At 46.1% G+C, this 17,728-nt stretch overlaps 1 protein-coding gene across 5 annotated transcripts in view; it reads right to left on the bottom strand.

Annotated features, from left to right (window-relative positions):
- Nucleotides 1–17,728, bottom strand: part of MARCHF3 (membrane associated ring-CH-type finger 3) — a 160,218-nt gene that overhangs the window by 26,232 nt on the left and 116,258 nt on the right. For 4 of the 5 annotated variants that reach the window (XM_035100021.2, XM_060280128.1, XM_035100020.2 and 1 more), the window contains one exon: nucleotides 15,795–15,999. In XM_035100021.2, the coding sequence (XP_034955912.1) occupies nucleotides 15,795–15,999 (205 nt within the window). Of the gene's footprint in view, nucleotides 1–5,511; nucleotides 6,756–7,275; nucleotides 7,571–15,794; nucleotides 16,000–17,728 lie in introns of those variants that run through there. The other variant, XR_009558314.1, reaches the window with a different exon arrangement.

The following is a 17,728-nucleotide window of genomic DNA, read 5'->3' as shown; positions in this document are numbered from 1 at the left end:
TAGGACACAATCTGGAAAGAAAATGGCTCTACTCATGAAAGATGAGAGGTACAGCAACTGCCATTGTGGAAACAAAGTGAGACTTCAGCCCAGATAAATAGTGAAGCTCTTCCATGAAATGCTTAATCCATCAGCCAGTAGCTGCATTCCCTGCCAGAGACACAAATATCTGCCAAGCTCTCCTGGTCTGAATGCAGACTCCATGCTTCAGCACCACAGAGATGATTTTTCACATGCAGCAGAATCTCTTTCGTGCCTGCCGTGTGCTACGTGTGGATTTTTTTCCCTTACTACAAGATAGGATGCAAATGCCAAAGATAAACTGCCTATACGGTAGCAGGATTAAAGGCTTTTACATTCACCGCTGGCCAGTTGAAGGAAATGCTGACACAGGAAGCTTCACTTGTGGCAACATCTTGAGATCTCAACTCCTTGAGTCTGAATTCGCCACTAGGCCTGTTGCATTTTCAGGCACGCTCTTTACCTCTCTCTCTTTTATAATATTGTTTTATTGGTTTTCCATGAGGGATAAGTGAGAGAAAAAACCAGTCCCACCAGGCTTGAAAAGTTCTCCCCTCCTGCTCTACAGATCATACAGCTGGATTTTTGCAAGGACTGCACTGAAACAATGTATTTTGTAGTGACAACAGAAGGTGTGGATACCCTCAGGGCTGCTAGATGTGCAACAACAGCTCATTTGCACATACAATCGTACCTTGGTTTTTGAACAGAATCTGTTCCAGAAGTCCGTTCGACTTCCGAAAACATTCAAAAACCAAGGTGCAGCTTCTGATTGGCTGCAGGAGCTTCCTGCACACAATCGGAAGCCACGGAAGCTGCACCAGACGTTCGGCTTCCAAAAGAACGTTTGCAAACCGGAACACTTACTTCCGGGTTTGCAGTGTTCAGGAGCCAAAACGTTCAAATCACAAGGCATTTTTGAACCAAGGTATGACTGTACATGTTTATCACCAGAAGTTGCAGTTCTGAAGGAATGATTAGCATGTATTAACCATGGGGTATACTTTTTGAGGATTAATTCAATGGCATTTTTTTTTAAAAAAATTCTGGAATAGAAGGTATTTGCAAATGCCAAATTTTGCTTGAATGTGGGGACTAAATGTTCAAATTTCCTTGCATATCACTTATTGCTGTCACCTCAAGGTTAGTTAAACATTTTGGCAAGGCAGTTGGGAAGATGACATTTTAGAAAAATCACACACGAAGCGGCGTATTAAATTACATTCAGACAGAACTCTTGCGCAGTTCTCGGGCGTTTTATGCAAGGTTGAAGGGTTCTGTTGTTAGGATTTATCTCATTTCCTTAGAAAATACCGCTGAGAATAGCAGCTGGATGAAGGTGCTGTTGCAATCCCCGATTACAATTGGGTTGCTTCTAGACATGATTGATTGCAACCTACACCTTGTTCAATTTCCATGAATCCTTGTAATGAGAAACTGTAAGACAACCAAGAGGAACTTGAAAGTGCTTCTTTCAAAGCTGACTGCCAAAGAGTTGGAGGGGAAGTTGTTTGCTTAAAAGGTGACCCACAGCACTAGAGAATGAGCATCTGGACTTTTCATTGATTGTGGTGGGAACTGCAGATGCAGAACTTGAGCTCAATCTACTGGGAACTTCTTCTATGCACAACCCCACTGAATTTAGTTTGTTTTCTTTGACGCCTTGTTTCCAATTCTACTTTACTCAAATTAGATTCCTTAACTGCATTTGTCCAAGCCATCCTTCTACAGTGGTACCTTAGTTGTTGAACAGCTTGGCCCCCCGAACAAATCGGCTCCCGAATGCCACAAACCCGGAAGTAAGTGTTCCGGTTTGCAAACGTTCTTTTGGAAGCCGAACTTCTGACGCAGCTTCCATGGCTTCTGATTGAGTGCAGGAAGCTCCTGCAGCCAATCGGAAGCCGTGCCTTGGTTTTTGAACGGTTCCGGGAGTCGAATGGACTCTTGGAATGGATTAAGTTCGACAACTAAGGTACCACTGTATACATGAACACAGGGGTGGTGAAATGGCATTCCCTGCCCTTCAAATTCTTTTTTTCTGAAACAAGAAAATAAGACAGGAAGCCAAAGTGTGGGATTAAGCTAACATCTAAATTTGGACCTCACATTAGTGTCACAATGGCATCTGGCTAAGTTCAGGTGCCCAAGACTAGCAACATTGCAGTATAATTAAAATTAAAAAATAGAAGTACACCACCCCCACACAAATATATTACTGGAAAAACTTCACTATACACAGAACACAACTGAATACATTACATGTTATTTTACCCTCTGGTATAAATTAAGATGTATGATATTAAGCACCAGCAGTTACTGAAAATGGCATATGCATACATCCTAATATAGCAGGCACTAATTTTTCCTAGGCATGTTTCTGTTCTAAATGTAGTTTCCAGGCTGTGTTTCGGAAAAGTGCACTGTCAACCTACTCTACAGAGGAAAAAGTCAAGCCAGCAGATCCATTCATGGAGGCAAAGACTGCACAATGATCTCGATAAAGTGCTGAATGGGATTTTTGATGCAGACATATGGTAGGTGCTAGCAAGCTGTGAAAGACTCCTGTCTGGGGCTGAATGCCGCTGGTGCATATGTGGAGGCGGCCATGCACAGAAACAAATTAAAGCTGCAGAAAATGTCAGTGGATAGAGATCTGTTAAATGGATGGCTATTAACAACAGAGGCAAACAGCAGAATTGTTATCCATACTCCGGTGACGCAAAAAACATCACATACTTTGGGGATATTCTTTCTTTCTCCACAAAGCCCTGCAGAAATGCATTTCTGTAAGTAAAAGGTAAAGGTAAAGGACCCCTAGACAGTTAAGTCCAGTCAAAGGCAACTATGGGGTTGTGGCACTCATTTCGCTCTATAGGCCGAGGGAGCCGGCGTTTGTCCACAGACAGCTTCTGGGTCATGTGGCCAGCATGACTAAGCCGCTTTTGGCGAACCAGAGCAGTGCACGGAAATGCCGTTTACCTTCCCGCCAGAGCAGTACCTATTTATCTACTTGTACTTTGATGTGCTTTTGAACTGCTAGGTTGGCAGGAGCTGGGACAGAACAACGGGAGCTCACCCCATTGTGGGGATTCAAACCGCCGACCTCCTGATTGGCAAGCTCTAGGCTCCGTGGTTTAGACCACAGCGCCACCCGCATCCCATTTCTGTAAGTACCGTGTTTCCCCCTTTTTAAGACGGAGTCATAATATAAGCCATGGCAGGATTTTAAAGCCTTTGTAAAATATAAGACATACCCCGAAAATAAGCCATGCCTGCAGGGTCGGCTCCCAGCAGCGCTGGGCATGGGAGAGAGGAGACTGAGCAGCCACTGTGGCATTGCGCTGCCAGAGACTCGCAGCCACTGAGGAGCTTGCGGCGCCGGGGCTTGCAGGCGGCTCTCGCCTTGCCGCCCTTTCTCCTGCTCCCGGGGGAGACGTGGCTTCTATTCCCCATTGCCAAGGAAACAGCCCGGGGGAGAGACGCCAGAGCTGAGGCGCCCCCCGCCCGCGGATCCCACGTGCCGCCGAAAACGGCAATGCTTAGGGCCCCCCACTCCTCGCCCGAAGTGGAGTAAGGCCCCCCGAGCGGTCCAGGGCTTGCTTCCGAATGCGCAGGGACAGGACTGCGCTGTTAAACTCTTTGCAAACTCCTTGCCCAAAAGAAAGCTGTCCTGCAGAGTGCCGGATCGAGGAGCCGGTCTGCAGAGTCAGCGCCCAGCAGCGCGGCGCTGGATTGAGGAGGCGGTGCTTCGTGCGGAGCTGCTGGGCGCCGACCCGGCAGGCCGCTTCCTCGATCCGGCGGCCTCCCGGGTGGGCGCCCAGCAGCGCCGTGCGGAGCACCGGATCGAGGAAGCGGCCTGCCGGGTCGGCGCCCAGCAGCTCCGCACGAAGCACCGCCTCCTCAATCCAGCGCCGTGCTGCTGGGCGCTGACTCTACAGACCGGCGGTGCTCCGCGCGGCGCTGCTGGGCGCCAACCCGGGAGGCCGCCAGATCGAGGAAGCGGCCTGCCGGGTCGGCGCCCAGCAGCTCCGCACGAAGCACCGCCTCCTCAATCCAGCGCCGCGCTGCTGGGCGCTGACTCTGCAGACCGGCTCCTCGATCCGGCACTCTGCAGGACAGCTTTCTTTTGGGCAAGGAGTTTGCAAAGAGTTTAACAGCGCAGTCCTGTCCCTGCGCATTCGGAAGCAAGCCCTGGACCGCTCGGGGGGCCTTACTCCACTTCGGGCGAGGAGTGGGGGGCCCTAAGCATTGCCGTTTTCGGCGGCACGTGGGATCCGCGGGCGGGGGGCGCCTCAGCTCTGGCGTCTCTCCCCCGGGCTGTTTCCTTGGCAATGGGGAATAGAAGCCACGTCTCCCCCGGGAGCAGGAGAAAGGGCGGAAAGGCGAGAGCCGCCCGCAAGCCCCGGCGCCGCAAGCTCCTCAGTGGCTGCGAGTCTCTGGCAGCGCGATGCCGCAGTGGCTGCTCAGTCTCCTGCTCTCTCCAGTGTCCAGCACCGGCGCAGCTGGGCACCGACCCTGCAGGCTGCCTCCGGAACCCAGCAGCAGCAACGCTGGCTGCCGTAATTACAGTTAAAAAAAAATTAAAAAGACACCCCCCCGAAAATAAGCCATAGGCTTATTTTCTTGGGTAAAATAAATATAAGACGGTGTCTTAAAATGTGGGAAACACGGTATGCAGTTTAAATGGGAAGATTCATCTGAAAGTTGCACGAGCCTGCTACAGTCTGAAATATTTGAGGTAGGCAAGGATCAGGCTAACTCTCCCACCCCCTTAATAAACTGGTAGTAATGTTTATTCATCAATCCTAGGGATGCGGGTGGCGCTGTGGTCTAAACCATTGAGCCTCTCAGGCTTGCCGATTGGAAGGTCGGCAGTTCGAATCTACGCAACGGGGTGAGCTCCCTTTGCTCTGTCCCAGCTCATGCCAACCTAGCAGGTCTAAAGCACACCAGTGGAAGTAGATAAATGGGTACTGCTGCGGTGAAAAGGTAAACAGCTTTTCTGTGTGCTCTGGTTTCCATTGCACCAGAAGCGGTTCAATCCTGCTGGCCACATGACCCGGAAAGCTGCCTGTGGACAAACGCCGGCTCCCTCGGCCTGAAAGCGAGATGAGCGCCGCAACCCCAGAGTCACCTTTGACTGGACTTAACCATCCAGGAGTCCTTTAGGTGGCGCTGTGGGTTAAACCGCAGAGTCTAGGGCTTGCTGATCAGAAGGTCGGCGATTCGAATCCCTGCAACGGGGTGAGCTCCCGTTGCTCGGTCCCAGCTCCTGCCCACCTAGCAGTTTGAAAGCACATCAAAGTGCAAGTAGATAAATAGGGACCGCTCCGTTGGGAAGGTAAACAGCGTTTCCGTGCGCTGCTCTGGTTCGCCAGAAGCAGCTTTGTCATGCTGGCCACATGACCCGGAAGCTGTCTGCAGACAAACGCCGGCTCCCTCAGCCTATAGAGCGAGATGAGCGCCGCAACCCCGGAGGCGGACACAACTGGACCTGATGGTCAGGGGCCCTTTACCTTTACCTTTACCTTTTACCCAGCAATCCAGCTATCCAACTGTCTGGGATGTCATCTGTTTTCATGACGGATGACAATTACAAAAACATCAGGATCAGAAAAATGAATGGCTTTGTACATTTTTCTGATCATCCTGATTCTGAAATGGCATTTTTTGAAATGTGTTTTGAACATATACTACCAGATCTTAATTTATACTCACATATATCAATATATCTCCTGCCAACCTAGCAGTTCGAAAGCACGCCAAAGTGTAAGTAGATAAATAGGTACCTCTCCAGCAGGAAGGTAAATGGCGTTTCCCTGCGCTGCTCTGGTTCGCCAGAAGCGGCTTAGTCATGCTGGCCACATGACCTGGAAAAACTGTCTGCGGACAAACGTCGGCTCCCTCGGCCAGTAAAGCGAGATGAGCACTGCAACAACCCTAGAGTCGTTTGCGACTGGACTTAACTGTCAGGGGTCCTCTACCTTTTATATTAATACATAGTCTTGAGCCTCTCTTGTTTTGTACAAAAGAAATAAATAGTTCATAGAATCATAGAATTGTAGAGCTGGAAGGAACCATGAGGATCATATAGTCGAGGGTTTTCCAACCTTGGCCCTCCAGCTGTTTTTGGACTCCAATTCCCACCATCCCTGACCACTGGTCCTGCTAGCTAGGGATGATGGGAGTTGTAGTCCAAAAATAGCTGGAGACCCAAGGTTGGGGAACCCCGATGTAGTCCAACCTCCTGCAATTCAGGAATCTTTTGCCCAGTGTGGGGCACAAACACACAATCCTAAAATCAAAGAGTTTTAATTTTACACAGCTAACGAGAATGAACACTGAGCATTTCTTAAAGGAATGTGCCATTTTTGTACAGGCACTTTTCAGAATAGAAGCAAATGTCAAGCAATCATTTGCCTTAGGTGGATTAAATGGGAACTCTTGACCTTCTCTGGATGAGCAATTAGCATATAGTGAACACATCTCATAAGACTCTGCACATATTCTAGCTAGCCTGAAGATCTAAGTGCAATTTCCAACACTCAGTCATTTAAATCCTTGGGGGAATTTTAAATTCATCAGCTATTTAAATAGGAATGGATCCACAGCCAGAGCTTGAATATTTGGGTTTATCGGTCCTATCCTAATCATGTTGATTCAGAAATAAGTGTCAATGACTTTAATAAGACTTTGGCCTAGCTATATTTGCGTAGGATTACAGATGTACACACCTAGACAGCATCTTAAAAAGCAGAGACATCACCTTGCCGACAAAGGTCCGTATAGTTAAAGCTATGGTTTTCCCAGTAGTGATGTATGGAAGTGAGAGCTGGACCATAAAGAAGGCTGATCGCCGAAGAATTGATGCTTTTGAATTATGGTGCTGGAGGAGACTCTTGAGAGTCCCATGGACTGCAAGAAGATCAAACCTATCCATTCTTAAGGAAATCAGCCCTGAGTGCTCCCTGGAAGGACAGATCGTGAAGCTGAGGCTCCAATACTTTGGCCACCTCATGAGAAGAGAAGACTCCTTGGAAAAGACCCTGATGTTGGGAAAGATTGAGGGCACTAGGAGAAGGGGATGACAGAGGACAAGATGGTTGGACAGTGTTCTCGAAGCTACGAACATGAGTTTGACCAAACTGCGGGAGGCAGTGGAAGACAGGAGTGCTTGGCGTGCTATGGTCCATGGGGTCACGAAGAGTCGGACACGACTAAACGACTAAACAACAACAACACAGATGTACACACCTTGATCATAAAATTCTGAGACGTTACACCACCATGTTCAATCAAAGGCACTCCTAAAGTAAGTGTGCATAGCATGTCAATCCTATGCAGAATAATTTGGGGAGCAGATTCCATGCACTTAGTGGAATTTATGTCCAAGGAAACATGCAAAATCTGAATTTTCACCAGTGGAAATCAGCAATGTTTAAGGGTCGAAGAAGGCTCAGGCTGAACACACAAGCTGGATAACTTTGTAGATTTGGCTGTAAACATACGTGACCAGTCTTCCAGCAGGCTGCAACAGCAAATGCTCGGCCTATCAGATATAAGGGGGAAGGTTATAAAGGACATGGGACGACCACCATCAGCAACAGAAGCCATTTTAAAAGGTCACAGCATGTTTTCAGCTCGTGTTAAGAGAAGTCCACATCCTAGAATCAATACGCAGGCTTTATCGTAAATTGGTTTACTTCACCACAGGCAAGAAGACACTAAAGCCATTGTTTTGTACCAGCTGCCAGGAAATATGCAAGACAAAGAGGAGGATTTGGGAGATTTAAAAAATGTCAAATTACAGTAATTGGATAAATATACACTTCTTAATCTGGACTTTGAAAGCTGTCGGGCTTTTTCTAAAAGAGTACGAGGCAACAACACTCAATGGAAGTTCATAATGAGAACACGTAACAGAGTGTGTGTGTGAGCAAGCTAGAAACCCAAGGTTGGTGCAGGAGTACATGGCGTGGGGGGGGGGGGGGAGAGCCAGATTAGTTTTTATGCCACAGTGGCACCTGAGCTACATATTTTTTGGGGTGCTAGGAACCATTTCTAAGTTACCACTCAGCTGAGGTATGTAGGATATAGCTACAAGGCCTCATGTAGATCCTCTGTTGGTACTGGGATCAATTGTTAGGTCCAGCCGCAAATGACTTTGGGGTTGCGCCGCTCATCTTGCTCTATATGCCAAGGAAGGGCTTGCCGATCGGAAGGTTGGCGGTTTGAATCCCTGCAACGGGGTGAGCTCCCGTTTGGTCCCAGCTCCTGCCCACCTAGCAGTTTGAAAGCATGTCAAGTGCAAGTAGATAAATAGGTACTGCTCCAGTGGGGAGGTAAACAGCGTTTCCGTGCGCTGCTCTGGTTTGCCAGAAGTGGCTTAGTCATGCTGGCCACATGACCCAGAAGCTGTCTGTGAACAAACGCCAGCTCCCTTGGCCTATAGAGCGAGATGAGCTCGCAACCCCAGAGTTGTCCGCAACTGGACCTAACAGTCAGGGGTAGCTTTACCATTACTATTTACACACAGAGTGGAGCCCATTCGGTTTTTCCAAGCTGTTTATTCTAGCTGGACATCATCATTTTTATTCTGTTCTAATGTCTCTCACTGCTCCAGTTTCTTACTCTTTGAAATGAGCTTTTAAAAGAAAAAGATAAATCTTTCAGCCCTGCCTTTAACCACCTCAGGAGAGTGTAATGAAGTTGTCCCCTGTTTGGCTTCAGCAGGGTGGAATGCCAGCTCTTGCCTCTATCAGCCCTTAAAACCAATGGGCCATTTCGTCTCGTTGATTACATGCCGAAAACCCCTTTTCCCTTCTATCCTTGACTGTGATCTCTTTGTGAACTGTGTCTTAGAGCATCTGGCCTTCTGCTGCGGTAACAGGATACCAAACTCCTGCTTCGTTGAACAGCGGAGGGCTGGGATGTACAAAAGGGAGGACAGGACGGAAGTCGGTTCAAAGCTTTACATGGAAAAACAGTCAGATGAGCTTCATATTTCAGTACAAGGCTTCAGAAAGCTTTCAATTACCAAGCAAGCTCCTCTTAATCCTTTCATGCTTGAAGCTGGCTCCCCAACCCCCCGCAACAGTTTCCCAGCTGCCAAGTGACTGGTTAAAAAAGTGAGAGAAGAAAGTAACAACTCCGAATGAATGATATTTATTGCAGGGCTCAAGAGGCAAAGTTTCGTATAGGAGCATCAAAGGATGGCTTGCATGTATTTTTATATTGCATGTTAACTTTTATTTCACTAGATTATAGCATTCCCTGCATTTTCTCTTAAAGTACATGTTCAATATGTGCGCGACTGTGTTTAGGTGTAACACACCAACCCAGAAATGTCATAAAGATGTCACTGAAATGCCACTAAAAGGGCAGAATGGGAGTAGGGGGTTTGCAGGCTTCTTCAACGGGTTTCCATTATACACAGTTTTACTGATGCCTGTGATGCCTCGGAACATAACCCTCGCACACCAACGCCGGGTATAGGGGGCGTTTTGAACCAGGAGCCCCAGCCCCCACAATATTCAGGGGGCCGACACCCCCCCGCCACCACCCTCTGGGTGCCTCACCCCCCACCCGGGAGGAAACGAGTGAGGGGGAAGATTGCTCTCCGTGTGTACTGCCCCCCAGCGCATGCCCTGCAGCATGTCCCACTGGGTGGGACATGACACGTGACATCACGTGGTGCGTCACGTGTGGTGTAGTGGTTAAGAGCGGTAGCCTCGTAATCTGGGGAACCGGGTTCGCGTCTCCGCTCCTCCACATGCAGCTGCTGGGTGACCTTGGGCTAGTCACACTTCTCTGAAGTCTCTCAGCCCCACTCACCTCATAGAGTGTTTGTTGTGGGGGAGGAAGGGAAAGGAGAATGTTAGCCGCTTTGAGACTCCTTTGGGTAGTGATAAAGCGGGATATCAAATCCAAACTCTTCTTCTTCCTCCTCCAATGTGGGGGGGGGCGCAAGTTGGCACCCCTGCCCTCACATAAATGGGGGGCTACCTGTATATAATCCTTTATGATCCAGTAAGAGGTAACATGATTCTTTGTTATAAGAACACAGTAGTAACTTATAAAGTAACCCATGACTCTATTTTTAAATTTATGTGCACCTGAGCACTGGAAATAAAAATATCTACCTGGAAATTCATGCCCAAATTCCTTATATTACTGACACCCAGAGTATAATCCAGAAACCATTCACTCTTTACTATGTACTAAAGTCTGTGAGTATACACAAAAATAAACCTTTTCTAGTCTTGCGATCCATGTCACTGAGTTTAATCTTCCAGAAGTTCTACAGTGCTTTCCACAAGAAGCAGCAATGCAGCAATGGGCTGTCCATTTCATATAGGACTCCATGATAACATACGTTTCTGTCACGTATGTATGCAGCGTGTTTTACTCCTTCATATTACGTTTAAGCAGTTCTCAGATAACAGAAGAGAAAAAGAAGAAATGACATTTATCGGATCAATGAATGATCATTTTTTGTCACGATGGAGCTCCTCCAAGCCAGGAAAATTACTAGTTTCCCCACATATTATTAAGACAAAGCAAATTTGCCTGCAACACCTATTCTCTCCTTCATTCATGAATGGATTGGCAGTTATATTTTTGAAAATACGGGACTCATTCCACATGTGCAAACTTAGCTAAATGTAAAATGAAAGGGCAGTTTGAATTAAAGCCAAAAATACAAAATCTGATGTGGAATTTTGGACATGGAAAGAATCTACCACCAATTTACAAATCTGTCCTTGGTCAACTCCCATAACCCCTGACTATTATTATTATTATTATTAGAAATTATATACTGCCCTATAGCTGGGGGTCTCACTACAGGTTCCCATCCCTGGACTAACATCATTAGCTTAATGACACTGTTATCCCCTTGTGCAGAAAATATAGGGTAACTCTTATCTATTAGTGCGTTTGAAAGTTTAAAAACTGGCATTGGTTCATCCAGCTCAGTACGGTGACTGGCAGCAGAATTTCAGATGGGTGTCTTTTCTACTTGGAGATTCCAGGAATGGAAGCTGAGACCTTGTGCAGGAATCTCACTTAAGGAAGGACATGAACTTATTTTTATTACTTGCAGGGCCAAATGTAACATCAAATGAAGGTTTGAGCCCTGTTTTGCAGGGTAGCTGTCAGGCGTCAGGGAATCCAATCCCCCCCCCCATGGTAGGCTGCCAGGAATAGATAGACAAGAAAGGCTCTTACCAATGTCTTTTATTCAATATTCACAGAGAGAGGCTTAGAAATGCAGCCTCTTGGAGTAATGGCATTGCTCTGAGTAATCTCTACCCACCTTCTCTCCTCAATCGTCAACAGCAGGCATAGGCAAACTCGGCCCTGCAGATGTTTCGGGACTACAACTCCCATCACCCCTAGCTAACAGGACCAGTAGTCAGGTATGATGGGAGTTGTAATCCCAAAACATCTGGAGGGCCGAGTTTGCCTATGCCTGGTCAACAGCATCGCACACCTTATGGTAGCCACTTAAGGCCGTTTGCTCTCCTACTTTCAATGCTTGCCGGGTTCTGGGAGAAGAGGGATCTGGAATGCTTTCTAGTAATAATGTATTGACCAACTGCCCCTCTGGCTCTGCCTTCTCCTCCTCTCCCATTTCCCAACTTCACCCCTCATCTACCTATGAGCCGTGACCTCCCGCAAACGACTGCTGTAAATCTATATTGTCTTCCTCTTCCTCTGGAAGGCTGAGGAGGGGGAGGCAGTCTACACCATTCCTCCTCTATCCAGTCCCTGACAGCAGCACAAACCACACTTCGCTGAAAAAGCAAACCATGATATGCCTCAAACCAGGAATGATAGCAGGCAATTGCCATGCATAAAAGTACTACAAGAAGGAGAGAGAATTTGTCCATCTGAGGCTCATCCCAGTCTCATGCACATGATGCTAGACCATAGTTTGGTGGTTGCTTCTGAAGCAAATCAGTGCTTTCTTGGCTCCAGCTGGGAGGAAAGAAGAAAGTCAAAATTCTACACGAGTCTGATACATCAGAATAAAATATTATTAAAAAGTGGGCGAGTGCTGTTCTTTTTTTGGCTAGTGAACTGCAACTTCCTTTGGAAGACTGAGTTTTGCAGCATTTCATAGTAGTAGATAAGGCATGCACCGTCAGCAATGCACATTGCAAATGTAGTGGTTTTTTTCTTCTTCCATTGTTGCAGTAATATATAAACTGATCCGCCTTCAGAATGCCTATTCACTGTATCACTTCCGTTACATTTTTATGACTGATCTTGTGAGAACAGAATCTCTGCTATTTGGTTAAAACTTCTGCAGCCGGCAGGAAACAAGCCTCTTTTATACTGCTCATACAATTCTTATCTATAGCACTGTGGTCTTTTAACAGGAAAAAAGAAATGAGAAAAATTTAATCTCTCCCACTAGGGCTAAAAAAGAAAAGAAAAAAGATGCCTCTTATCAAAAGGAAGATCAAAACATCATGCAAAGCCTGGCATGTGAATTTTCATTTTCCTGGTTCCATTTCCTCACAATTATAAAGTGTGCATCTGACCTCATAAACTCCGCTCTAGGATTATTGTTCCAAGCGGGAAAAGATCTTAGGCTAGACTGTGAAATAATGAAAGAGGACCTATAATGACTGGCCTATGTTTAAAAAAGCTAGGCTCTAGGTTTGCTCTGACAAATGGAGCCCAAGTATGTTGTGGGAAGATAAAAAGGGAAAGGAAGCTGTAAACTGAAGCCTTCAAGCCCACCTGCTTTGTGCAATGAATGAGGCATGAGGCTAATGTAAAGTCAAGGCTGACTGGCACAAACCCATGTTCTCCGCAAAGCAAAACAAAATAAAAGCTACAAGAGAATGGAGGATTTAGCATGTCACAGAAGTCGTCTTGTTCAACAGCTCATTGAAAGCTGTACCCAACAGAAACATGTCTACTCTCTAATTTCATCAATAGAACTCGGCAGTGCAGGGCTGCCATCCATGAAGAATGATGGTGGGATACTTTTGGGCAGCCATGCTGACTCCTCAATTTTTACACTAGTGTGGGGGGGAGTTACTTTGGAAGGAATACTGGTAAAAACAGTGAAGCTACAGGCTTGGGGTGAGGGTCTGGAGCAGGGGTCGGCAACCTAAAGCCCATGGGTCACAAGCACCCATGGGGGTCGTTTAACCAGCCCATGGACCCCCGCTGCCCACTCGGTCGGCTCCCGTGCACCGCGCTAAACCGGCGCGGAGCAGAGCAGGAAGCGCCTTCCACAACACTGGCTGGCTTCTCATTGGCTGCAGGAAGCCAATTTTTTATTTAAATTAGATTTCAGCAGGGAAATGTCCCTCAGACCTTGTGGGGGGCCAGACTATATTTTGAAAAAAAATAAAATGAATGAATTTCTATGCCCCACAAATAACCTAGAGATGCATTTTAAATAAAAGCAACTGTCCATGGGCCGCATTTAGAAGGCGATTGGGCCGGATCTGGCCCTCTGGGCCTTAGTTTGCCTACCCATGAATTAGAACTTTGTTATGGCAAGCCTTGCAGTACCAGTCGAATGTTTACTGGGAAGGATAACTGAAAAGTCCCCAATGATAAAATAGTTACAAGTATTGTGAATTTTCTTTTCCTGAATTTGGTTACTATTGTTCCTTTGTTTTTTCCTCCACTGAGCAAACAGACACAAACATATTTGTTGCTTCTTGATTTCATCCGCTTTTTTCCTTTGGTCAGAGGGAATGTTCATTTCTCCATAGGATGTTCAAAAAGCAAAGCTTCTCCAGCTCTGGAAGGGTTAATGTTCAATTTCAACTTCCCCAGTCACTATTTATTCTCAAGAAATGTCACATTCCATTTGTGCAAAGAACATTTTCCATCCAAAAGGCGAAATTGCAATAAATTGGGCTCTAAAATCTATTTATTTACTCAATGCTATCTTGTGACCATTTACTTATCTTAGTAGACTTACAGTCCCCCCCCCTGCAAAAGTTGCATTTACCAATAATCAAAAATGTTGGGTTGATTTTGGGCTTCTGCTGTATAAGACGCATGTTCAAGATGCCACTGTCTTGTTATCCAAACTTAGCTGCTTAACTGAAATCTAAAGCTCACGCCACAATGACTTTAGGGTACCACAATACTTTGTCAAATCAAACTAACCATGAAACTTGTAACTGCCAGAAAGAAGACTTGGATGAAACTGCCAGTCACCTTCAGACTGCAGTCCTTTGGCAAGAGGTTAAAGGGCTACTGGATGGCTAGGCCTCCTCCTTGCCAGGAAAGGACATCATGACAAAAAGATGACAGCATGGCTCAAGCCATCAGTTGGAGACTGAACAGAGGAAAACAGCTTGATTTCCTGCTCCCTGCCCGAAATAATACTCTCCTTCAACTGCCATTTACCCTTGCATTACAAAATCTGAAGGGAAGCATATTCTGGACTGTCAGGGGCTGCTGAACTGTGCTGCACGGGCATAGGGATTTGTTCTGTTATATTACCAATTTGTTAGGTTAGTGGCAGAGTTTTGCACGTAGAAGATCCCAACTTAAACCCCAGTCATCTACAGGAAGGGCTGAGAAAGACATCTGCCTATCAGTACAGACAATACTATAATAATAATAATGATAATAATAATGATAATAATAATAATAATATTTATTGCTGATACTCCGCCCATCTGGCTGGGTTTCCCCAGCCACTCTGGGCGGCTCCCAACAGAATATTAAAAACACGATAAAAAAAATCAAACATTGAAAACTTCCCTAATCAAGGCTGCCTTCAGATGTCTTCTAAAAGTCAGATAGTTGTTTATTTCCTTGGCATCTGATGGGAGGGTGTTCCACAGGGCGGGTGCCACTACCAAGAAGGCCCTCTGCCTGGTTCCCTGCAACCTCACTCCTAGCAGTGAGGGAACCGCCAGAGCTAGATGGGCCAAACAGCTTTCTATGAAGCAGGGCTCCACTGTTGTAGACAAGCATCCATGCAGCTTTGAGTAATCAAACATATGCTGCCCCTACCATGATTGAGTAAGTTATTTTTATGTTGTCAGTTTTTCAACCAACTTTCTATAATTCACTGTATAGCTTACTCTGAATTCTCATCACCATGGCTCCATTTTCAAATTCCAAAAGGAAAGAAGTGACCTGTAATAATATCGTATTTCAAAAGAAAGGAAGAGACTGCTGCTTCAGCCCAGAGAGCAGACTGGAATTTTATGTGCAGTCCAATTTATTTAAAATAATTGTATGCACAACCTGCAAGTCTCAGACCGTAAGAAACCAGAAGAAGAAAAATTGGCTGATGTGACTAATGTTTGGCCAATAAACAAACCAGCGTTAAAACTATAAAGTGGCAATACAAAAAAATCTGTCCATGGGGTGACTTTTAAAAACATTAATTCGTGATCTACATTTTACAATCTACTGTAATGGGTTTTTTTTTAAAATATAGTGTTCTGTATATTTATTCCTGCCCCCCAAGAAGTCTCCGTTAAAGCAAAGAACAAAATGCATGCTGTAAATATTCCTTCTGAAGTATGCAGAGTCCTACAAAAGAGCCAAACCATTTGTCCCATTGTTCTCACCCATGTTCTTTGCTGGAAAATGAAGGTTTTAATTACTGTTGCCCTCTTGCTGCCCTTCATTCCCCGCCCCCCTGCTTCTAAAAACAACCCAAATGTATAGCTTTTCTTTTGCTTCATCGAAGCTGCAAATCTGTTGTGATCCTGGTGTAAAAACAGACATCATTAAAGCAAAGCTTTGGAGGGCATGCCCCGTTTACTGACCTCGACCAGCGGCCTTGGTTTGCGCTCTACTGCAAACCTGAAGTGGCAGAGTTCACAGTAAGTGGTATTCGAAGACGACAGCCAGTGCTCCAGGCAGCTGCGATGTATAGTCCCCAGGGTTCCTGTACATTCACAGGGAGAAAGCAAGTCTTCTTGACTGCTGCCTTCGTGGCAAATTCTACACATTGGTCGGTCATTGAAAGGGCTAGAAGACAAGGAAGAGGGATGGTGGGTTAGGATCGGAGTCACGGAGTGGAAGGAACAGGATGATTATCTGGCCCAACCCCATTGCCACGCGAACTCATCATGCACACAATAACAACGCTTTTCCACAGTAACCGCACCATAAAATAGTATACAACAGGCATCCCCAAACTCGGCCCTCCATATGTTTTGGGACTACAACTCCCTTCATCCCTAGCTAACAGGACCAGTGGTTAGGGATGATGGGAGTTGTAGTCCCAAAACATCTGGAGGATCGACTTTGGGGATGCCTGGTGTTACGAAAGTCCTCTACTTTCCGTCTTTATTGTACAACCTACTTCTCAGATTGTGCAAGGCTTTAATGGGGATGTCCTGAGGTAAAGTTCACCTCCCACTATCCCAGTTATTCTCCTTATAAACCCCCTCACAACGCTTGGAGTTTAAAGGTAAAATGAAAGTGCTTTTCCAGCCCAAAACGTGGCACGGTTTCTTTTAAGCTCTGAGGGGGAAATATGAGACTATTCTTAATGTACACAACAGTAAGGGGTTCTCCTCACTCGAAGCTTTCCTCCCACCTGAGGAAACTTTGTGTCACCCTCGAACCAGTCTCCTCTTCCTCCTCAACTTGGTGCACTCAAGCGACTGCAACCTATCCTTTCTGCCTTAGATGAGGGGTTTTGTCCTTTTAATGAGTATCCCCACCAGATGAGCAATAGATACCTCTGCTGGAAAGATCACACAGACGATGGTACGGATGGAACTTTAATTTAACATTTCATGTCTTATGAACTTAACGGTTGCATTCAAGGTTCATGTGTACAAACATGTGGTTTCAATGGAACTGTTCTTGTTAAACATATAACTTCGAACCTCACCAATTCCTCACCTAACACTACTCTATAAACCTATTCTACCCTCACCCAAGCTCACACTCTCCTGCTTCATCTCCCTCTCTCCCCCAACTGTCCTAACTGCCCTTTTCTCCTAATAGAATGTTCGTAACCCCGCCCCCACAAGCATGCGATGTAACTCAGGGTAGGAGATGCATTAACCCTTATACATCCAGGCTGTGACCAAATATATCATCCCAGGGTTACTTCGTTACACCTGGTATACAAGGTAGCTTCACTCATTGAGAGGACTCAGGCACACCCCACCCCACATAAAGAGGTGTATCTCCTCCATCTCCACTAGCTAACGTGACCTGGGGCGACATTTTTTCTCACCCGCAAATATGGAGAACAACCAACTGCAGAGCAAATTCTGAGACACAAACTATCTAGAGAGGTGTAACATCTTTGGTTCCATAGTATAGTTTCCACCAGTGTTTTGTTTCCAGTTTCTGTGCTGCAATGTACACTGCAATTCAGCCAGGTAACAACAACAACAACGGCTCCCAATAGAATATTAAAAACATGATAAAACAGTAAACATTAAAAACTTCCCTAAACAGGGTTGCCTTCAGGTGTCTTCTAAAAGTCAGATAGTTGTTTTATCTCATTGACATCCGATGGGAAGGCGTTCCACAGGGCGGGCGCCACTACCAAGAAGGCCCTCTGCCTGGTTCCCTGTAACCTCACTTCTTGCAGTGAGTGAACTGCCAGAAGGCCCTCAGCGCTGGACCTCAGTGTCCGGACTGAACAGTGGGGGTGGAGACGCTCCTTCAAGTAAGTATACTGGGCTACCTGAGTTTGATTTCTGCATTACATGGGGTTAGACTTGATGACCCT

The sequence above is a fragment of the Zootoca vivipara genome, chromosome 11 (assembly GCF_963506605.1).
Source record: "Zootoca vivipara chromosome 11, rZooViv1.1, whole genome shotgun sequence".
In the NCBI taxonomy this organism is placed as follows: Eukaryota; Metazoa; Chordata; class Lepidosauria; order Squamata; family Lacertidae; genus Zootoca; species Zootoca vivipara.
This window is presented reverse-complemented; position numbering and strand designations above follow the sequence as displayed.